Source organism: Solanum dulcamara, chromosome 12 (genome assembly GCF_947179165.1).
Source record: "Solanum dulcamara chromosome 12, daSolDulc1.2, whole genome shotgun sequence".
Classification (NCBI taxonomy): Eukaryota; Viridiplantae; Streptophyta; class Magnoliopsida; order Solanales; family Solanaceae; genus Solanum; species Solanum dulcamara.
The window spans coordinates 25,114,249-25,133,257 of NC_077248.1; the positions used below are offsets into that span (position 1 = coordinate 25,114,249).

Sequence of the window (19,009 nt, forward strand, 5' to 3'; positions counted from 1 at the left end):
TGCCTCTGGCCCTGGCTGGTCTTGCGGTACTAGAGTAGCTGGAGCTAAGCCCTACTACATACCCCCAATGGAAGCCAAAATCTAGCCAAACATCACTTATAAGTCCAGAGCTACGACTAGCTCGGGCGGTGGATGGGCTGGTCCCTGGCCCATCGGCTGCTGATGTACTGGTGCTATGGGTGACTCCACATCTGGCTCTAGAGTCTTCTCTCAGTCTCGAGCTAGTGCTATAGGCCTGGCATGACCCCAAGTCATCCTCTGCCTTCGGCACGTGTGCGACTATCTTGCAAAAGAGTAGAACAAGTTAGATTTCCAAAAATCGATAAGACACACATTGTATAATAGGAATACAAAAGAGACACATTCTAAAGACATCTTGTAGCCTCTTAAAAATAAGTCACAGATGTCTCTGTACCAATCCGTATGACTCTACTAAATGTTAGCTCTGTATAAGTGAGATCGGTGAACCTGGGGCTCTAATACCAACTTGTGACGACCTAATTTCTTAGGTCATGATAGCACCTACTATGACCCATCAGTAGGCAAGTGGCCCATATCCCAAAACTATTAGTAATGGAATGTCAGGGTAGAAGACCAATAATTCAATTTAAGAACGGTAATAAAATAATATGAACATACATAAATGGGCGAAAGCAAAGCTAAATACATATAAATAAAAGATCCCTTCTAGAACCCTGAAGTCACATGTACAGAACTACTACAAAATGAATACAAGTCCAAAAAGTGGAACAAGACTATCTCGAAGAGCAAAAGACAGACAAAATATATATACAGAGGGAGATGGGTAAATCCAGAATGCAATATGCTCATTTTTGCCTTTGATCACGACTGTAGCTGGCTCGAATCAACATTGGTAGCTAGTACTCGGACCTACATCACGAAAATAGATGCAGTGCATAGTATGAGTACTAAAAAACAGGCACTCACTAGGCATCATAGGCCGACTGGGCAATATAATCAAAAGTAAACTGAAATGTAAGTAAATGACCACAACTACAAGAGGTAAATATAGGTATGTACATAAGCGTACTCAACAAACAAAGAGAATGAATCTAGCTAAATTCGTCGAGCTCCTATAAACCCGATGGGTACACTCGGGCACACGTCTAAGGTAGGAACCTGAATAGGCCCCCATAAGCCCGATAGGAGCAAAGTTAGTTGAAGTAAAAGAGTGGAGCCAATAGAGTTCCAATCATACCACCAATATCCCAGACTTGAACCGAACCATCCCAAAAGCTTGAAACCTTAACCCAAAGTTGAGGGTAGATGAAGAATTGAACCAAAGATTCATTAGGGAATCCAGAATTTGAACTACTTATAAGTTGCACCATGGAATTCAATCAGTTAACTATAGCTAATGAGTCGACATGAGTAAGATAGACTATGGACTTCAACTGGGTAACTACCCAGGGGTCAAACACGGGTAAGCTAGACAATGGACTTCAACCGGGTAACTATAGATAAGGAGCCGAACCGAATTTGAATCAGCGACCCACTGAGCGTCATAGGGAGTACCCCAATCGAGTGCCATTAATATCTCACTCCAGTCTGAACCATATACAATTAAAATCATCGTGAAGACTCCTAGAATCAAGAACCAAGCGATATAAGACCGATAGGAGAATAGGGCATTATCGAGGGAAGGTCACAAGCTGTGTTGCCGCCTAGCTAAAGCTCAGACTATCAGACTCAAGTATGCTATATTAGTTTACAGGGAGCTAACCGTCTGAAATAATATCAGAGAAGTTCTAAGGTCCAACGGCACCAAAATCATGTAATCTAAGGCAGCACTAGTCTAAGGCCAAACATGCTTCCAAATATATAACCACAGGCAAAACATATATCACAAAGTATGGACTATCAATAATAACAGGAGTCATGCTTAAATAGTCTAACAATTTCCCCAAATAGAGCCTAGGTCGTGAATTCTAGGAATTAAGCATGCTTGACACCTAAACCCCTCCCACTCATACAATTCAGAGACAATTGCCTAAATATGCTCGGTCTTATGAAGGGAAAACTGTATCCTACCTATAGGCCGACTGCGTACTCCAACTAATAAAATCGGAGTTTTTCCCTTCTGAGCAGCCTTCGAATGCTGCCACGGTATCAATAATAAAATCACAACGTTAATGCAATCGTTATGACACTAAAATTATCAAATTTGGAGATTGATCAATTTTTGAGTCAAAAATTCAGAATTATGGGACCTACTCCATAAGTTATGGAATTGACTCTGTGAACAAGCTCCATCAACCACCCCAGCTCATGTTCCAAAAAGGAATACAATCACACCCCAAAAGAGACTCAAACCATTCATGCATTCATGATCAACTATATAGTCCATGAACACTAGAAATGCAGGAAAAAGGAGAAATTACCTCAAAGGAAGCCTCATCTCCTAATTCTGAACACATCACTAGGTTCCTCTCAAAAATCTACACAATTTAGCCTTTTGAATCGCCCAAGAATTGAAGGAGAAAATGAAGTTTAAAGTCAGAAATCAAAGATGGAAATTTGGACTTAACGAGCCTCAGGTGTCGCAAAAGCAAACACCCGTTGGTCGATTAAGCGACCACCTCAAAGAGGCGGGCATCGCTTTAGAGACACCAGGTCATTTAAGTGACTAGTTGCTTTAGCGATACTAGGTCGCTACGTCGCTCAAGAGACCAGTTGCTTTAGCGACAAGTCTATCGCTTAAGCGACACTCGGCCAAGAGGGATGGACACTTTAGCGAGCTCTTGGACACTTAGCGGCACTCGCTTGAGCGACCAAGAGTTGCTTTAGCGAAGGCACCAGAACCCGTTAGTGTAAAAATGAGCTTAACATGTCAATTCCTCCAACGGTGTACTCGGGACTCAATGGCACATTCAAAATTCCTATATGAGGTCATTTTAATGAAAAGAGGGTCCTATACCCAAGTGCCATTTTGAGTCCATTTCCACAATAAGCCTCGAGATTAGACTGAAAGCCTTGAGAAGCGAACGAAAGATCGTTCTAGACTAAACTCAACATTCTGGAGCTAACCACACTATTATAATTCTCATTTGAGCGCATTTTCCAATAATATTGACCAAAGTTAATCATAGGCCAAGTTTCGAAGGCAAAAACACCAATTGGCCTCAAACTAATATTGATTGCCTCAGTACTCGTACCAATCAGCTACTATCCTAATTTAAATATTTCAGAGCTTATAGAACCATCAGAATTTTATTCTGAGGTCACTTTCCGAAGTTATGACCATAGTAAAATTTTCAAGTTATAAAATCTCCAAAATAGGGAAATAGGGTTAAAACCCAAATAAACGACCAGGCGACCGAACAGTCAGTGCCAGCAAGTCATAAATGACATGGGATCACTACAGGAACATTCTAAATAATGAAATAAATGTTTTAATTCAAAAATAACCTGAAGGGTCATTACAATAATAATTCAGATGAGATTGAGTTTTGATGAGATTCTAATGAGACTAGTCGAAAGTTTTGATTAAACTGATTGGTTTAAGTTGCATGAGTATATTGAGTTTTGAGAGTAGTATCAAACGCCAAATTGGGTGAGAGTAAAACTCAATAACTGCATAGCTAGTGTAGGAGAGGATTGAACCGTTAATTCAGATATTTCACTTTTTATTGTCCTAACAAGATAGGACTTGATTGGTTGTGAATCAAAGATTAGTTTATTCATCCTTTAACTTGAAAAGTATTGGACGGACATGGAAACAACATCATTTCATTATGTATCACCTACTTATAGGTGGTGGGATTTTTGTCGGTTAAGAGAGACTCTTAGATTTCGCATGAAAGTAAATGACATGTCTTGAAGAGGTTTCACATTACTGAGCCCTTCTTAGAGCATTGTTATATTTTATACTTGCATATCATATTGAGTTGGGTGAATTTTATTCTATCTTGAGTACCTTTGATGTATGTTTGTTTCATTCTGTCATATTACATACTCGTACCACATACTGATATCCATTTGAGCCTGCATCATTTTATGATGCAAGAACAGGTATTAGAGATCATCAACAGGTGCTTCATTGAAGATCTATTTATTTCGTGATAGTGGTGAGACCTCCTTGCTTTCGAAGGGATCATATTCATTTTTTCTTATTACTTATGAGTAATTGTTTTTAGGTAGCCATAAACCTGTCATAGGCACCATCTAGATAGTAGAGATAGAGACTTCATAGACTAGATAGTGATGGATTTATTTTGATGTCTTTAATTCTTGATTAGTTTTTTTCAAACTATGTTTCTGATTAGAATGATCGAGATAATTGATTGAGTCAGCCCACTAAGATTTGTTTTTCTCTTAAAATAAGTCTTCCATTGAATGAATGAATGTGTGATCAAGCCTAGTGGTTTGCTTGGGAGCTAGCAATGGCTTCTGAGTGCCGGTTAGTCTAGGGTACCCTCCTAGGATGTGACATAATGAGAGGGTTAGCAGGGCTTAGAGTAGTTATTAGGATAGAATAATCCCTTAAAACTATCCTTGTTCATTAATGAAAACACAAAGAAAGACCAAAATACCCCTAACTTAAACTGAGTCTGGCACTTAGATAGAGGACCCACCACGGCCTATGAAGCCTACCTCGGCTCGTGGTGGTGGTCGTGGTGAGGGACTTGATATTTGGAGAGTTGCATTAATAGGTGGGGTTTCTCCACGGAGACCACCACGAACGGATCATGAACATCCCACATGGTATCAACTTCTTAGGACCCTTGAGGGGGTTTGTCACAACCCGATCTCGTAGATTGTGACTCGTGCCTGAGTTGAACACCCATACGTACCCTTAGCCCCAATTAGCATATTAGCAGAATAAACAAATGTAAAAATCAAATAAGGTCACTAGAGAGAACACGAAAGCAAATATAGCACACGAAGGCCGTTAAGTCCATCACGGAACACAAAAGCCTAAAACACATATACAAAACCCACAGAACATATATATAATCCACAACACAAATCTATAGACCTTTACAGAATGATAGCCTAATCATATGATGGGACAGGGCCCCATCATACCCCTGACCAACGTGTACAAATATGCAACAGAAAAGTTAGTACCAAAATAGGGGCTCCAAATAAAGGAGCACTGTCAAACAGCAAAGTGGATGTCCTAAGCAAGCGGATCGGCAAATCGAGTATCTGTACCTACAGGCATGTAACGTAGCCCCCAAAGAAAGGGGTCAGTACGGAAAATATACTAAATATGTAAAGAATGGACTGTAATAAATAAAGTCATAACCAGAACAGAATGTGCAAAAAAAGAAATGAGCGAAATATCCAGAATATCAAAATTCTTATCTCAACCCCCAATAATACATGCGGAAAAACATATTTCATATCCAGCCCCATTACGGGACTCGATGAATAAAATATGGTCGTCATCCCATCACTGGCGCCATAGCACAACATACTCCAGAGTAGGAAATATCTCTGTAATAGATCATATCATACCATATGGCCATATCATATCATATCCTCAGACATCAGCATATGTGTATATGACACAACATACACCACAACCCATGTACATGTCATGCCTGCCCCCTCACGTCGGGACACATCGCACAATGTAGAGAAGTACGCATGATAACATGTCCTGGATCGGGCTCAGTAGAGGAAGCATTGAGGCATTCACGAGTGGATTAGCGAGAAACTAAATGTAATATGAAATATAAAATATTTACAAAGACTCAATAGCATAACTCCGATGACAAACCATACAAGAGGAATTGAGCGGTAATCATAGTGCATGTCTTTCAGATGTCACGATGGTCTATGTCAAAATAGTCTTTCTGAAATCATTTTCATATTTCAAAATATATTATGGGACTCAAGAAAATAATTAAAACAACTATCGTTTTGGTAGTTGGAAAAGTAACAAAGAATTCCCTTTGAATTCTACTCAAGAAATAAGTCAAATGGAACAATAAAGGGAAATTCGAGGATAGTGGGCCCACCTCGGCCAAATGAGGTGACGTACACAAATTACATGCGTTAAACTTCATGACGTCACTTATAAGAGTTCTAAGGTAGTCGGGTCCTATTTTTGCAAGTCCTAGATGTTTAGATAATTGTTTTTCCAACTATTCATAAATATTCAGTTCAATTTTTCTGAATGAAAAAGGGGCAAGTTTAGGTGAATATTCTGAAGAGTAGAGTCGTCCCCAAGGCTCATATCCAAACGTATTACACCTAGAACATGCCAAGAGAAGGAGAGGTAAAGCTTTACATACCTTATTGCTCTTTTGCGCTTGTCCCAATTCAAATCCTGTTTTCCTCCAAATCTACAATTGGTCACATTTACCAAATATTAACTATAAGGCTTTAAGAACTCAATCCTAACCAATACTTGTCTACAGAAATTTGGGCAACATCTCCGCTATACATACAACATCCCTAAGATTTCAACTCGGCCAAAATGTCAACAACCATACCAACAACAATACCAATAACATCAACAATCGATTTGAAACGCATCGTAACATAAATTGTCTACATAGTGCAACAACTTTCAATCCAATTTTGCACTTTCAAATCAATATCAACATTTTTGTGTTTATATACTAATTTAAGATCATTCAAACATAGGCCAAGAACATTCCAAGTAAGCTATACAATATTCACCAATTCCATATTTCACCCGAAATCTCTATATATGCAACAAAACTATCACGATGCATTTTCTACTTTCAAATTCATAGTCGACAACAACAATCCCCACTCTAACAATTTCATTTCCATAATATCCTAAAATCATACTAAGATGACATAAGTTCCTACAATCAATTTCAATGCCGACTTAAACCTTTTAACCTTCCTTTACATTATAAGGATCACAACAACTACAACTAGAATACTACATAAAAATTTAATTCATCTTGCCTATACAACAATACATATACACGGCCATACACCTATGCACACCCACCATGCAAACTTCCATATTTCTATAAATTCTACTCATTTCTACATACTACAACGTAAACAAGCCTTCATAACATAATAAAAAGGGATTAATTCTTATCTTTTCCTCCTTACTTCTCCACTCAACCAACGTGTTAAATCGATGAAATAAGCATCCTATATTCCGAAATAACTACACCGCGTTATAGAGGACCCTTGAATTAGTGGAAATACTAGAAGAAAATAATTTTTGGAACAAGATTTCAACGGCCAAAATTTCCTAGGCCATGGCCGAATTTTCCTTTTTTTTTCTTTAGTTTTACTCCTTTCTCAATTTGTCTTGAAAGTTCCATGATTTATGATTAAGTGGCCATTTTATTCATTTATCACATGGATAAATTACATGAGCTTGGGTCTTTTTTTTTGGACCATGGGTCACTCCTTATGGTTGGGCCTCTCTTGTTCTTTTTTTAAAAAAAAAGTTCCAAACTCAATCACTTAGTCCATATATATTTATTTTTTTTTGGGGGGGGGGAATTCATGAAACTAACTATTTTTTTGAAACTCCAATTTTTCCCTTAGCCTTTTCCAATATCTCCACATCCCAAAAATTTTATAACCAACTTATGTATCAAGCAAGATCAAAATATAGCATTATCATTAACTTGTTACCATTATCCCAAAATGTCCAAATGTGCAAAATAAGGTTATAACAGAGTTAGACCATGAGACACCACCACAACTCATGGTGCCTCCCATGGTCCGTGAACCCTCTCGTGGTCCTCCACCCCTAAGTGCCCACTTTCAGAGTTGGACCACGTGAGTTCTTCATGTCCCGTGAACCTCTTCACAGCCCTTGAAGGGCTTCGTAAAGTCCACATGGTGCCAAAAAGCTAAGATTTTCTAAGAAACTTCTTTTGAACTCCATTTTCCAACTTTCCAACTTTCGGAATCTTACATGCTCTTAAATGGTCGAGAAGAAGGCAAGACTCGTGTCGCCATCGTCTCAAGGAATTATTTTTGGATAAAAATTTTGACCTAATATTATTTCTCACATGCGAGATATTTTTTGCAATGGCAAAATGCCAGTTAAAGAGATGTATATCTTCAACCCATTAATTTCTACCGATAATTAAAGTGTATCGTATAATTATAAATTTGGTATTTTCTTGATGCAACACTAATTGAAAAGATACATCTCTTTATTGCACTGATTTGAATCGACGCTTGAAAGGCAGTGTATAATTTTACATAGGCGAAGCCGGTACGAATTAGTGTTACGTTTCTTAACTATTGCATTATTTTTTAAGCAGTGTTTTATGGCTATAAATATTTGATTCTTTCTCAAATATTGATATTCAAAATGGTACACATCAAGTACTAAAATTTTAAAGTTGAAACTCATCCTTCTTGAAAAATATTCAAGTGTGATTTACTCCCATTGAGTGTGTTTGAGATTCAATGAATTTGAGGTACCATTATTAGGCTGAAGTGAATCATTTTATCATGGAAGGATATATTTCATAACTTTGGGTACTTGAGGGGAATAATTACCTTAAGGACACACGTTGAATCCAGTGGACTTGATTCTAATTATATCTTTATCTCTTTCTTGTTAGTTTATTAATTTTCAGAAAGAGTTTGAATATAAATCTTTTATGTATAACTCAGAAATGACAATCTTAAGAAAATTATTATTTTATATCTATAATTTGATTTCTGGAGATTAAAACTGTTTGATTTTCTACTCTGTCTGAATTTGATATTGATGTGAAGACATACAAGCTTCGCCAAGATTCAAAATTTATTCGGTTGACGATTTAATGAACATAAAAACTTTGTCGTTAACTTTAAAAAGTTATATAAAGATTCAGTCTTTATTGCTAGTATTCTAAATACTAAATTGTATGCCTGATTGTGGTAGAAAAAAGAATGACTAATCTACATGAAGTCAATCCTGAAATGGTGAATGTTGTGACAACAACTATTGCACCTTCAAATCATTCAAGTGTTGCCCCTACTATGGCATCGACTGAAAAATTTTAAAAAATACTCTAGCGTTGATACTAAGAGATGGAAGCAAAACATGTTCTTCACCTGAATACCTCAAGTCTGTAGAAGTTCATTAATGAAAATGTTACTGTCTTATCGAAAGAAACTCTGGGTGATGAATGCTTTTTAGTGATAGAAGCTTGAAATCACTTAGATTTTTTATGTAAAAACTATATTCTGAGTGGCCTACAAGATAATCTGTACAGTATGTATGGTAATTTAAAGACCTCAAAAGACTTTGAGATGCTTTAAAAAAGAAGAATAAAACAAAGGACGTCCGATTGAAGAAACTCATAGTGACAAAGTTCCTAAACTACAAGATAGTAGACAGTAAAGTTGTTGTCACTCAATTTCAGGATTGCAAGTCATAATCCGTGATCTCATTGCCAAAGAATTGATTATGAATGAAGCATTTCAAGTGGCTAATATAATTGAGAAGTTACCCCCTTTGTGGAAGGACTTCAAAAAATACTTGAAGCACAAACGCAGGGAGATGACAGTTGAAGATCCCATCATAAGACTGAGAATCGAAGAGGATAACAAGACCACGAAAAAGAGGTCATGTAAAAATTCAGCAATATCTTAAGCAAATATTATCGAAGAAGATCCGACAAAGTCAAAGAAAAAATGGAAAGCTCTAGGCAGAGAAGCAATCCATGTAAGAAAAAATTCAAATAAAACCGCTTTAGTTGTGGCAAATTGGTCATAAGGCTCCTAATTGTTGGACTTCTAAGAAGGAAAAAAAAGAATCAAGCAAATATGGTTGAATCCAAAAAAGAAATGGACAATCTCTGTGCCATGCTTTTAGAATGCAACCTGATTGGCAATCCAAGAAAGTGATGGATAGATTTTGGTGCTTCCTTCCACGTTTGTGCCAATAAGAAACTATTTACATCATATGCTCCGGTTCAAACTGATGAGATGTTACTCATGGCAAACTCCGGTATTGCAAAAGTTGAAGGAACTAGCAAAATTTGCTTAAAGATGACATTTGTCAAAATGGTGATTTTATACAAAGCTTTTCACGTTCCGAAGTTGCAAAATAACTTTATTTCTATACCAATTCTAATTAAAAATGAATTTAAGTATCTTTATTTTTGATAAAATTGTGATAAATAAGAATGAAGTGTATGTAGAAAAAGGCTACCTCATAGAGCGATTTTTTAAGATCGATGTAACCTCTATTTAAATGAATAAAAAGTTATGTTTCTTCTTACTTGCTTGAGTCAAATTATGTATGGCATGAACTCTTGGGAAATATCAACTACAAAACCTTACAAAAACTGATTAATTTAAAAGTTTTACCTAACTTTGGGTGCAATAAATCAAAATGACAAGTTTGTGTTGAATCTAAGTATGCTAAGCATCCTTATAAATCTGTTGAAAGAAATTTCAATTACTTAGAGTTGATTCACACTAATATTTGTGACATAAAGTTAACACCATCTCGTGGTGAGAAAAAGTATTTCATAATCTTTATCAATAATTTCACTAGATATTGTTATGTCTATTTACAGAATGACAAGGATGAAACAATAGAAGCATCTAGATAATACAAAACTGAAGTTGAAAATCAGTTGGATAAAAAGATAAAAATAATAAGAAATGATAGGGATGGAGAGTATGAATCTCCTTTTGCAATGATATGTTTGGAAAATGAAATTGTTCATTAAACTATTGTCCTCTACCCATCTCAATCTAATAGAATTGCGAAAAGGAAAAATCTTTTCAAGAATAGGGGAGTAGAGAATAAGGGGTTTGCAAGACAAAAGAGAGTTTGGGCCACTTGCCTCACAGTCAAGTGGCTCTCCTCTCTAGGAAGAAACATTGAAGAAAATGAGAAATGTCTTATTTATAAGTTTAGGTTTATCACAAAACTTATAAGGGAAAGGCTACCCTTTCAGCAAATCCAATGCTCAATCGATTGCCCCATAGCAAGACACAATCTATTCCATATGAGAAATGAAAATGAAGAAAATCCAACTTGAAATATTTTAAAGTATAGGAATGTATATGCAAATTCTAAATTCCTATAGCCAAAAAGGTCAAAATAGGACCCAAAATTGTAAATTGTGTTTTAATTGGATATGCTATAAATAGTAAAACATGTCAATTTTTTGTTCATAAGTCTGAACATCTGAATATTTATGACAATACTATAATTGAATCAGACAATGTTGAGCTCTTTGAACACATCTTTATGTAAAATCAAAAATTTGAAATGCTATATATCAACCAAATAAAAAGTACAAATAATGACAATATTATATATTGAGAAATAAAAATCTACAAAATATGATTAGTAGAAAAAATGTAAGCTGGTAGACCCCAAAATTAATGAACAATGTGAATGCAAAATTACCATAGCCCACGAAGTCTAAATAAGTTTAAAAAGAAAAAGAAAATTACATTTTTGAAATGAAATGAACAATGTGCATTTTTGAAAGCCAAAAAAGGACAGAGAGCTAAGCACTATTAATTTTTTCAAGCAAGAAATCATAAGTTTACTCAGAAACTGAATGAATGAATAAAGAGGTAATAATTCACAAGAAAAAAAAGGATGAATGTTCACCGAATAGCATCAACAATGAGTCAATAATCAATTGCAATATTGAGATTCAGTCGATATTTTAATAGAGCAAAGTTAAAATACCACAATGTAGCTAAAAATAAATCTGTTGCATGTGATGAAGAAGCCTCAATAATATAGAATCCGAGAGAATTATGCTAATTTAGCAAATGCTACCATTATATATATATATTAAAATTCAGTGGGAAAAAAATAGCAGTGAAGAAAAAAATGCAGTATTAGAGAGAGTGAGATATGATTAACAAATTTTCAATTTTTCTTTTACAAAGAAACTTGAGGTGGATCGGTCGATAATTAACACGTGTAATAAGTTGAATGATTAGAAAGTTGCTCTTTAGTTTGCTTGATTTTCAAACCCACGTCTCATGAAGATAGAGACTTTGCAAGCCACATGTGTATCACTGAACCGTTCTCTTATCTTTGTATGTGGATTCAAACGTAAATAATTATATATATTGATATTTTAATATAAAGTCTACTTAAAAGTTATTGAATTCATTTGAATCATCGATGATACTATAGCTCGCATCTATCAACAAATTAATATTCCCTCCATTTCAAAATAGTAAGTGAATATCTTTTTATAACTTAAAATATGTGAATTTGTTCTTGAAAATTTCATTATTTTGCTCTCATTTATATTTGTAGATGATAATTTGAAAAGAAGTAATTTTTGAGCACCACCACCTTGGAGTCCCAACAAGTTATATGAGCACCCTACCTCTTTGTCAGCTTGCGTACTATGTCTCTCTCTTTCTGCAGTGAAGAACACAAATAAAAACAACAAATCGACTACCTGTCGGGCACCAATAACCAGCTGCTCGCACATCAAGGAAACACAACTGAAATTAAAATATGCTGAAACAAAAAAAGATTATTTTTTAAAATGAAAATAGAGAAAATACTATTCTCTATTGGCCCACGTTTTGATCATACACCATGTCTCCCAATTCAGTTTTAAAGAGAGAGACACTTGTCGATTCTAACATGCCTTAAACTTAGCGAAGAAGAAGGGATCGACACGCTTGCTCTCTCTCTCTCTCTACTGTTCAAAAAGGTGAAGTTTTCTATTTTGATTAATCTTTGTTAGAATGTTAATTGGGTATTCTTATTAATTTTCTTCAACTTCTTATTCTCTCTTTCCTTTGGATGAATATTTAATTAAATGAACTTGCTTTTTCATATTTGCTTTCAATTTGATTTATTTTTTTCAGATTAGAGTGGTGGTGTAGTAATATGTAATTGCTTGTTCTTTTTGGGCTTTTTTTAATTTTATTTTTTTGGAAAAACTTTTAGCTCATTTTTGGATTTAGATGAGCTTGCTTTTTCACATCTTTTGTCTAATACTGCTAGGAATAAATATAACGAGGCAAGATCAAGCCTTTTTGCACACGAAAAAAATAAAAATAAAGATCAAACCTTTTGCATGATACATGTTTTGTTTTTTTGAAATTAGAAGATTGTGTTAATATTCTAAATTTCACTGATTATTTTTTTCTTTTTGGACTCTATTTATTCTGGTGTGGATGGCAGGCGGGCCTATATTTCTTGGTTTTAATAGGACTTCTTACAAGTTCAAAATGAGATTGCAAACAACTGATAAATCGAGATTCTTGGTTGTGATAATATATTCGTATTATTGATCTTGAATGGTAGGGTGCAGTGGAAAAAAAAAGTCACTCAACTACAAGATATTAGGTAGTAAAATCATTTAACTTCAACTTAAAATATTCTCTTATGAAATTACTCAACTAAATATTTAATCAAATAAATCCATTTTATTAACATTTTGAATTTGGGAAATAATACCTGCTTCACTTTGAAAGTTAAATACTTACGAAAAATATTCATTCAATTTAGAGTCCTAAGTCAACATGGAGTTTTTAGACATTGAGGCTCCAAAAGAAAATTACTCAACAAGTAGCTTAAATTTTTTGATCAACCATGCAAATTTTGATATATTTCGAGGCAAGAATCATTACCAATACAACTTAATTTTCATTGAGCTCAATTTACAAAACAGAATTAGTCATTTTAAATTTTAATTATGGGAGTTTACTGTCTCATTCAAAATGTGAAGGGGTATTGTTTCCCAAATCCAAATGTCAAGGGGGTAAATGAGCTTTTTTGATGAAAGATTTGGCTGAGTGATTTTATAAGAGATAATGAGGCAAAGTTGAGTGACATTATTGATGCAAAACAAAGTTAAATGACTTTGCTACATAATTCTTCATAGTTTTATGACCTTTGGAGATATTTATTATTCGTCTTTGGTCATTGAAGAGTGCCCTGGAGTGAGTTGATGTCAAGACCATGATCTGTACAAATAACTCCATTTTCTTAGTTGCTGATTTTCAGTTCTTTAAAGCTATAGTGAAGTAAGGTTGCATCTTACTACTGTTTGAATTGCGGCAAAGGTCTTCCATAAAATGCTGAGGATATAGTATCATTCTAAGTCTAGTTTTTCCTGATAATGATCTTATTACTGAACCTTTGATCAGATTTCAATTTCCCTAGAGAGTTCTTGTATAATGGGATCTTACTTGAACTTCAAGAACTTTAATGATACGCCACAGACAGAGAGCAATGCCGAGAAGTCCATGGAAAGTGGTAATTTTCCTTTAGCTAGACAATCTTCCATGTACTCCTTGACATTTGAGGAGCTCCAGAGTACCCGTGGTCTTGGAAAAGATCTTGGATCAATGAATTTAGAGGACCTCTTGAAGAATATTTCGACAGCTGAAGACTCTCAAGCCTTAGTATCTTCTGCTGGTGTTGGAGAGGGGAGTATGGCTGCGGGAAATTTTCAAAGACAAGGTTCTTTAACACTGCCACGGACACTTAGTCAGAGGACTGTGGATGAAGTATGGAGAGATTTCCAGAATGAGACAACAGTTAGTTCCAATCTTGGACAGAAACAATCTAATTTGGGTGAAATAACGTTGGAGGAGTTTTTGTTCAGAGCAGGAGTGGTGAGAGAAGATAAGCAACCAACTGGAACCTCAAACAACGTTGGATTCAACGGTGGTTTAGGACAACTGAGTACCAGCAACAATGCACTGAACATCGCTTTTCAGCAACCAACTCGAAGCCCCGGACTTTTGAGTAATCAATTTGCTGAGAGTAACATATTGAATGTGGTTAGTGCCAAATCTTCCCAAAAACAGCATCAGCAGCGACAACCTCTTATTCCCAAGCAAACGAATGTTGCCTTTGCATCTCCTATGCAATTAGGGAACAATTGCCAATTGGCTAGCCCAGGGGCAAGGGCTCCTGTTGTCAGCACGTTCAGTCGTTCTGTAAATACTACTATTGTTAAAGGCGGTGCTATGCAGGATGGAGTTACAGGCATGGCAGGATTGCGTAGTGGAGTTACGCTAACACCAGCAAAAGGAGGACCCCCTGGAAATCAACTGTCATCCGACATGATTTCTATGGACAATATGGATAGGTCATCTCTTTCCCCTTCACCTTATGCAGTTAATGAAGGTGGGAGAGGGAGGAGATCATGCAGCTCTTTGGAAAAAGTTGTGGAAAGAAGGCGTAAGAGGATGATTAAGAACAGAGAGTCCGCAGCAAGATCAAGGGCTCGGAAGCAGGTGAACTCACATGTCGATATTTTACATATGAAGTTACTTTAAAGTTTCTTGGGTTTATGCTGTTGTACAATACAACTGACTCATGCAATTCAGAAAAACATAACGAAATTTACTGACAGCATTATAATAAACATTTGTATGCCTCTCGATGAGCATCTTCTCTGGTTACCAGAGAGCTGGAAATGCATTTGTAGTTGTTCAACATCGGTAAATCTGCATTCAACAAAGCTGATAACATAACATTATCCCGGAAAAGACAGATACACAAAGAACTTTGACATAAGGATTCATCATCTATAACTTTATGAAGCAAATACATTTAACTTTGCAGGTTGACTTGTGGGAAGTGTGTATGCTTTTCACTGAAGCTTTAGGTTCAACATCGGTAAATCTGCATTCAACAAAGCTGATAACATAACATTATCCCGGAAAAGACAGATACATAAAGAACTTTGACATAAGGATTCATCATCTATAACCTTATGAAGCAAATACATTTAACTTTGCAGGTTGACTTGTGGGAAGTGTGTATGCTTTTCACTGAAGCTTTAGGATCTTGAATCTAAGTTATAACTTGGTGTAATTTTGAGACTGAGGAGTAAGAGACACTGACAGTAACATATCTATACACTTGAATTTTGTTTGAATGACTCCATTATGGTATTTCGGTATGACAGGCCTATACTTTAGAGTTGGAAGCTGAAGTGGCGAAGCTTAAAGAAATTAACAAAGAGTTGCAGGAAAAGCAGGTATGTTTAAATTGAAATTCACTGCACCACTACAAGAAAGTTATTGTAATAACTGTTTGCATTTGAATTTTTCACGCAGGCTGAATTTATCCACATGCGGAAAAATCAGGTAGTGTGGCCTATTTTACAACTAACGAGTACCTCTTTCTGTGAGTCAATAACTACCTACCTTTCCTGCTTAATTATTGAACAAATACAGAGATGGTAAGTTGATAGAATATGATCCATAGGTTAATTAGCTAGTGAATCAGAAGATAGATCAAAGTTTCAAGGAAACTAGCTATGCTTGTCATCATGTTTCCTGAGTGAATGGCGTAATCATACATTCTTGTGAAAATGGTATCACTTGCAAGGATGTCACAATAATAAAAGTGAATGTTTTCTACGTGAGAAACTGAGACAAATGCATGTGATCAGTTAATCTTGATTATCGTTCTATCAAAATGCAGCTATTGGAAAAAATGAATATGTCATGGGGAAGTAAGTTGAGATGCTTGAGAAGGACACTGACAGGACCTTGGTAGACCTCCAGCATACAACTTTAGAGAATAGTTAAGAGTCGTGGAAAGAGTTGTTATATGTGAATAGTAGGGGTAAAGTTGTGTACACACCACCCTCCCCAGACCCGCATTTGTGGGATTATATTGGGTATGTTATTGTTGTGTGATCTGGTTTGGATCTTTTTTCACCATATTGTTGGTAGATGTATATAAATGAGGATGGCATGTCCTAGTGTTTGTATATTATTATTATTATTAGCTTCTTGCACAAAGTTTCTGCTTTATCTGCCTTTTGTTTGAATTACAGTAGTTGCATGGGGGGGAGGGGGGGGGGGGGGGGGAGGGGGGGGGGGGAGAGAGAGAATGTAGTTAGATCATCACATGAATCAGGTTGCCAACATTATCTGGATGTATTTTTTTAATAACCTATTTATGACCTGCTGGTTGTGCCATTTTGCTCATCAAAGAGAAGAAATGGAGGACTTAAGTGTTGGCTTATAGTTCAAGAAAGAAAGTTATGTAGCAGAAACCAGCCTACATTGATTCGAGAACACAACACAAGAGTGCCAAGAATATCATCTATCAAATTATAGTTCAAGAAAAGTCTTAAAACATGACTTCTAACAACTTTTAGATAAAACACTTGGAATAAAGTTTTTTTGGGGGTTACATTTTCTCGATTTTCATGCATACTGAAGAACAACAGCTCAGTTTTTCTGCGTTATACATCACTTTGCAGCAAGAAGGGATACCCGATTCCTCTTCTCCTAGAAGGGAAAATCACAAAAAGAAGACTAATGACAAATCCAATCACCAATGGAACAGTATTGATGACCTTTCTTGGAACAACAAAATGATAACACTGCAGCACATCAGTATGTGATGCTGCAAATGTAAGGAAAGCAATCAAAGAAAGTGATGCATGGAAGATATCAGACCATCTAAGTCTATAATCTCTTGGCACACAGGGCTTAATCCTCCTTCCATTAAAAGTACAAATGCCATTGAAAGTTGCCACCCCATAATGCAGTCTCCCTGTAGCTGATTTGAAGCTGTCCGTGAAGGAGAAAAACACGCAAGAAGCAGCCGATAGGATCAAGAAAATCCCTGTCATCCATTGCTCAAACTTGTTGCATTGGCCATCATTGGTTAGTATGGGTGCAAATATGGTGAAAGCAAGGATTGTGGCGGTGGGTAAGAGGACGTTGAGACGAGCAGTGCCACTTAAGATTGTGTTTATGATGTATATGAAGTTGGAATCATCCTCTTCTTGATTATCATAATCTAGGAGATAGAAATCACTATCATCAGGTTCCTCAATATCAGATAAATGCTGGTACATGAAATTATTGTCCATCTTGAATTAGTGGGATTGTTGAATTCTGAAGATAGTCTCAAACATTATATCAAAAGCTGCTAACTCAAAATAAAATGGTCTTGAAACAGCTTCCTTGCTGAGGTCTATGGTCTAGGGAGGAAGTCATTCCATTTCTTGTCAGGTTACTTCCTTTAGATCAAATTCTAGGAAAGGTATCATTATTTGGTTAAGTCTTCTTTTGTTGTAAGGTGGATGGTGGCATGGGGGAAGAGGGAATCCTTTTTTTTGCTTCTGTGTGCTTTTTTCTTTTCCAAAAAGAACCTCTAAAACAGTTGGTAAAAACTTAGCCGCACGGGTATTTGTCTTACATTATTTTTAGTCTCTTTGAAAAATAATATCTTTTTATTTTTTGGTAATTCTTTAATTTCAACTTTCACTTAACATATTTAATATCACAAAATTAAAAGGCATTTTGGTACATTCAACATATCTTTAATTTATGATCACAATATTCAAAAATATTCTCTACTTTTTAAAAATTTTCTATCAAGTCAAAATCAAATACTATTAAATTAAAATAGAGGGAGTATTATTTCTCTTTCTATCCCCCTCTCCCCCTTATTATTTCTCTTTTTAATCGATGAAGATAATTAGTACACAACATATTATCAGTAACGAAAATTCATTAATTAACGTGAATGTGATGCAAAAGACAGAGGAAGATGAGAATGGCAGTAGTGTAGAAAGAAAATCATTAAACCGCACAAAATCGATAATTTGGGAGAAAAAAATGATTAGTAGTTTGGTTTGGCGTTGGAAAAAAAATTCGAACCTAATTAATTTGATTTGACTTAACTTTATATAAAAGAAGTCAAATTGAATTAATTAATCTAACATTACATGTGTATATAATTTTTATAGCTATGTTATAAATAAAATAAAAATTGTAATGTAATGGGATAATACATAAGTACTCCCTAAACTATGATCGATATCTTAGCGACACACCTCAATTGTCATTTTTCAATTTTTTCTTATTTTAAATAGTTAGATTAAAATTTCTGTTTTTATTTAATTATTTTTTTAGAGCATTATTTAAAAAATGCCAAGTGACTTGGGAAAATTAAGGGTGACAAAAGAGTTTCAAAATTAAGAAAAAGTGATTCAAGTCTTAATTATTGAGTAGAGGTAACATTTCTAAGATTAGTCCTAATGACACTAATTTTAAAACCCTCAAGTTTTATTATTTATACAAAAATTCAATC

General features: G+C 35.4%; 1 protein-coding gene across 5 annotated transcripts; it reads left to right on the plus strand.

Annotated features, from left to right (window-relative positions):
* Positions 1–12,088: 12,088 nt before the first annotated feature.
* Positions 12,089–18,160, plus strand: LOC129876646 (ABSCISIC ACID-INSENSITIVE 5-like protein 7). Of its 5 annotated transcripts, none has more exons than XM_055952133.1 (6): positions 12,089–12,143; positions 12,227–12,635; positions 14,080–15,177; positions 15,855–15,926; positions 16,006–16,035; positions 17,166–18,160. In XM_055952133.1, exons 3-6 carry the CDS (start codon positions 14,110–14,112, stop codon positions 17,307–17,309), a joined length of 1,314 nt encoding a protein of 437 aa, XP_055808108.1. In that variant the 5' UTR covers positions 12,089–12,143; positions 12,227–12,635; positions 14,080–14,109; the 3' UTR covers positions 17,310–18,160. The 5 variants fall into 5 exon arrangements, 3 of the variants coding, with proteins under 3 accessions (XP_055808108.1, XP_055808106.1, XP_055808109.1); XR_008763393.1 differs by lacking the exon at positions 17,166–18,160 and adding exons at positions 15,509–15,775; positions 16,376–16,394 and having other exon boundaries at positions 12,125–12,635; XR_008763392.1 differs by lacking the exon at positions 17,166–18,160 and adding an exon at positions 15,509–15,775 and having other exon boundaries at positions 12,125–12,635; positions 16,006–16,041.
* Positions 18,161–19,009: the final 849 nt, after the last annotated feature.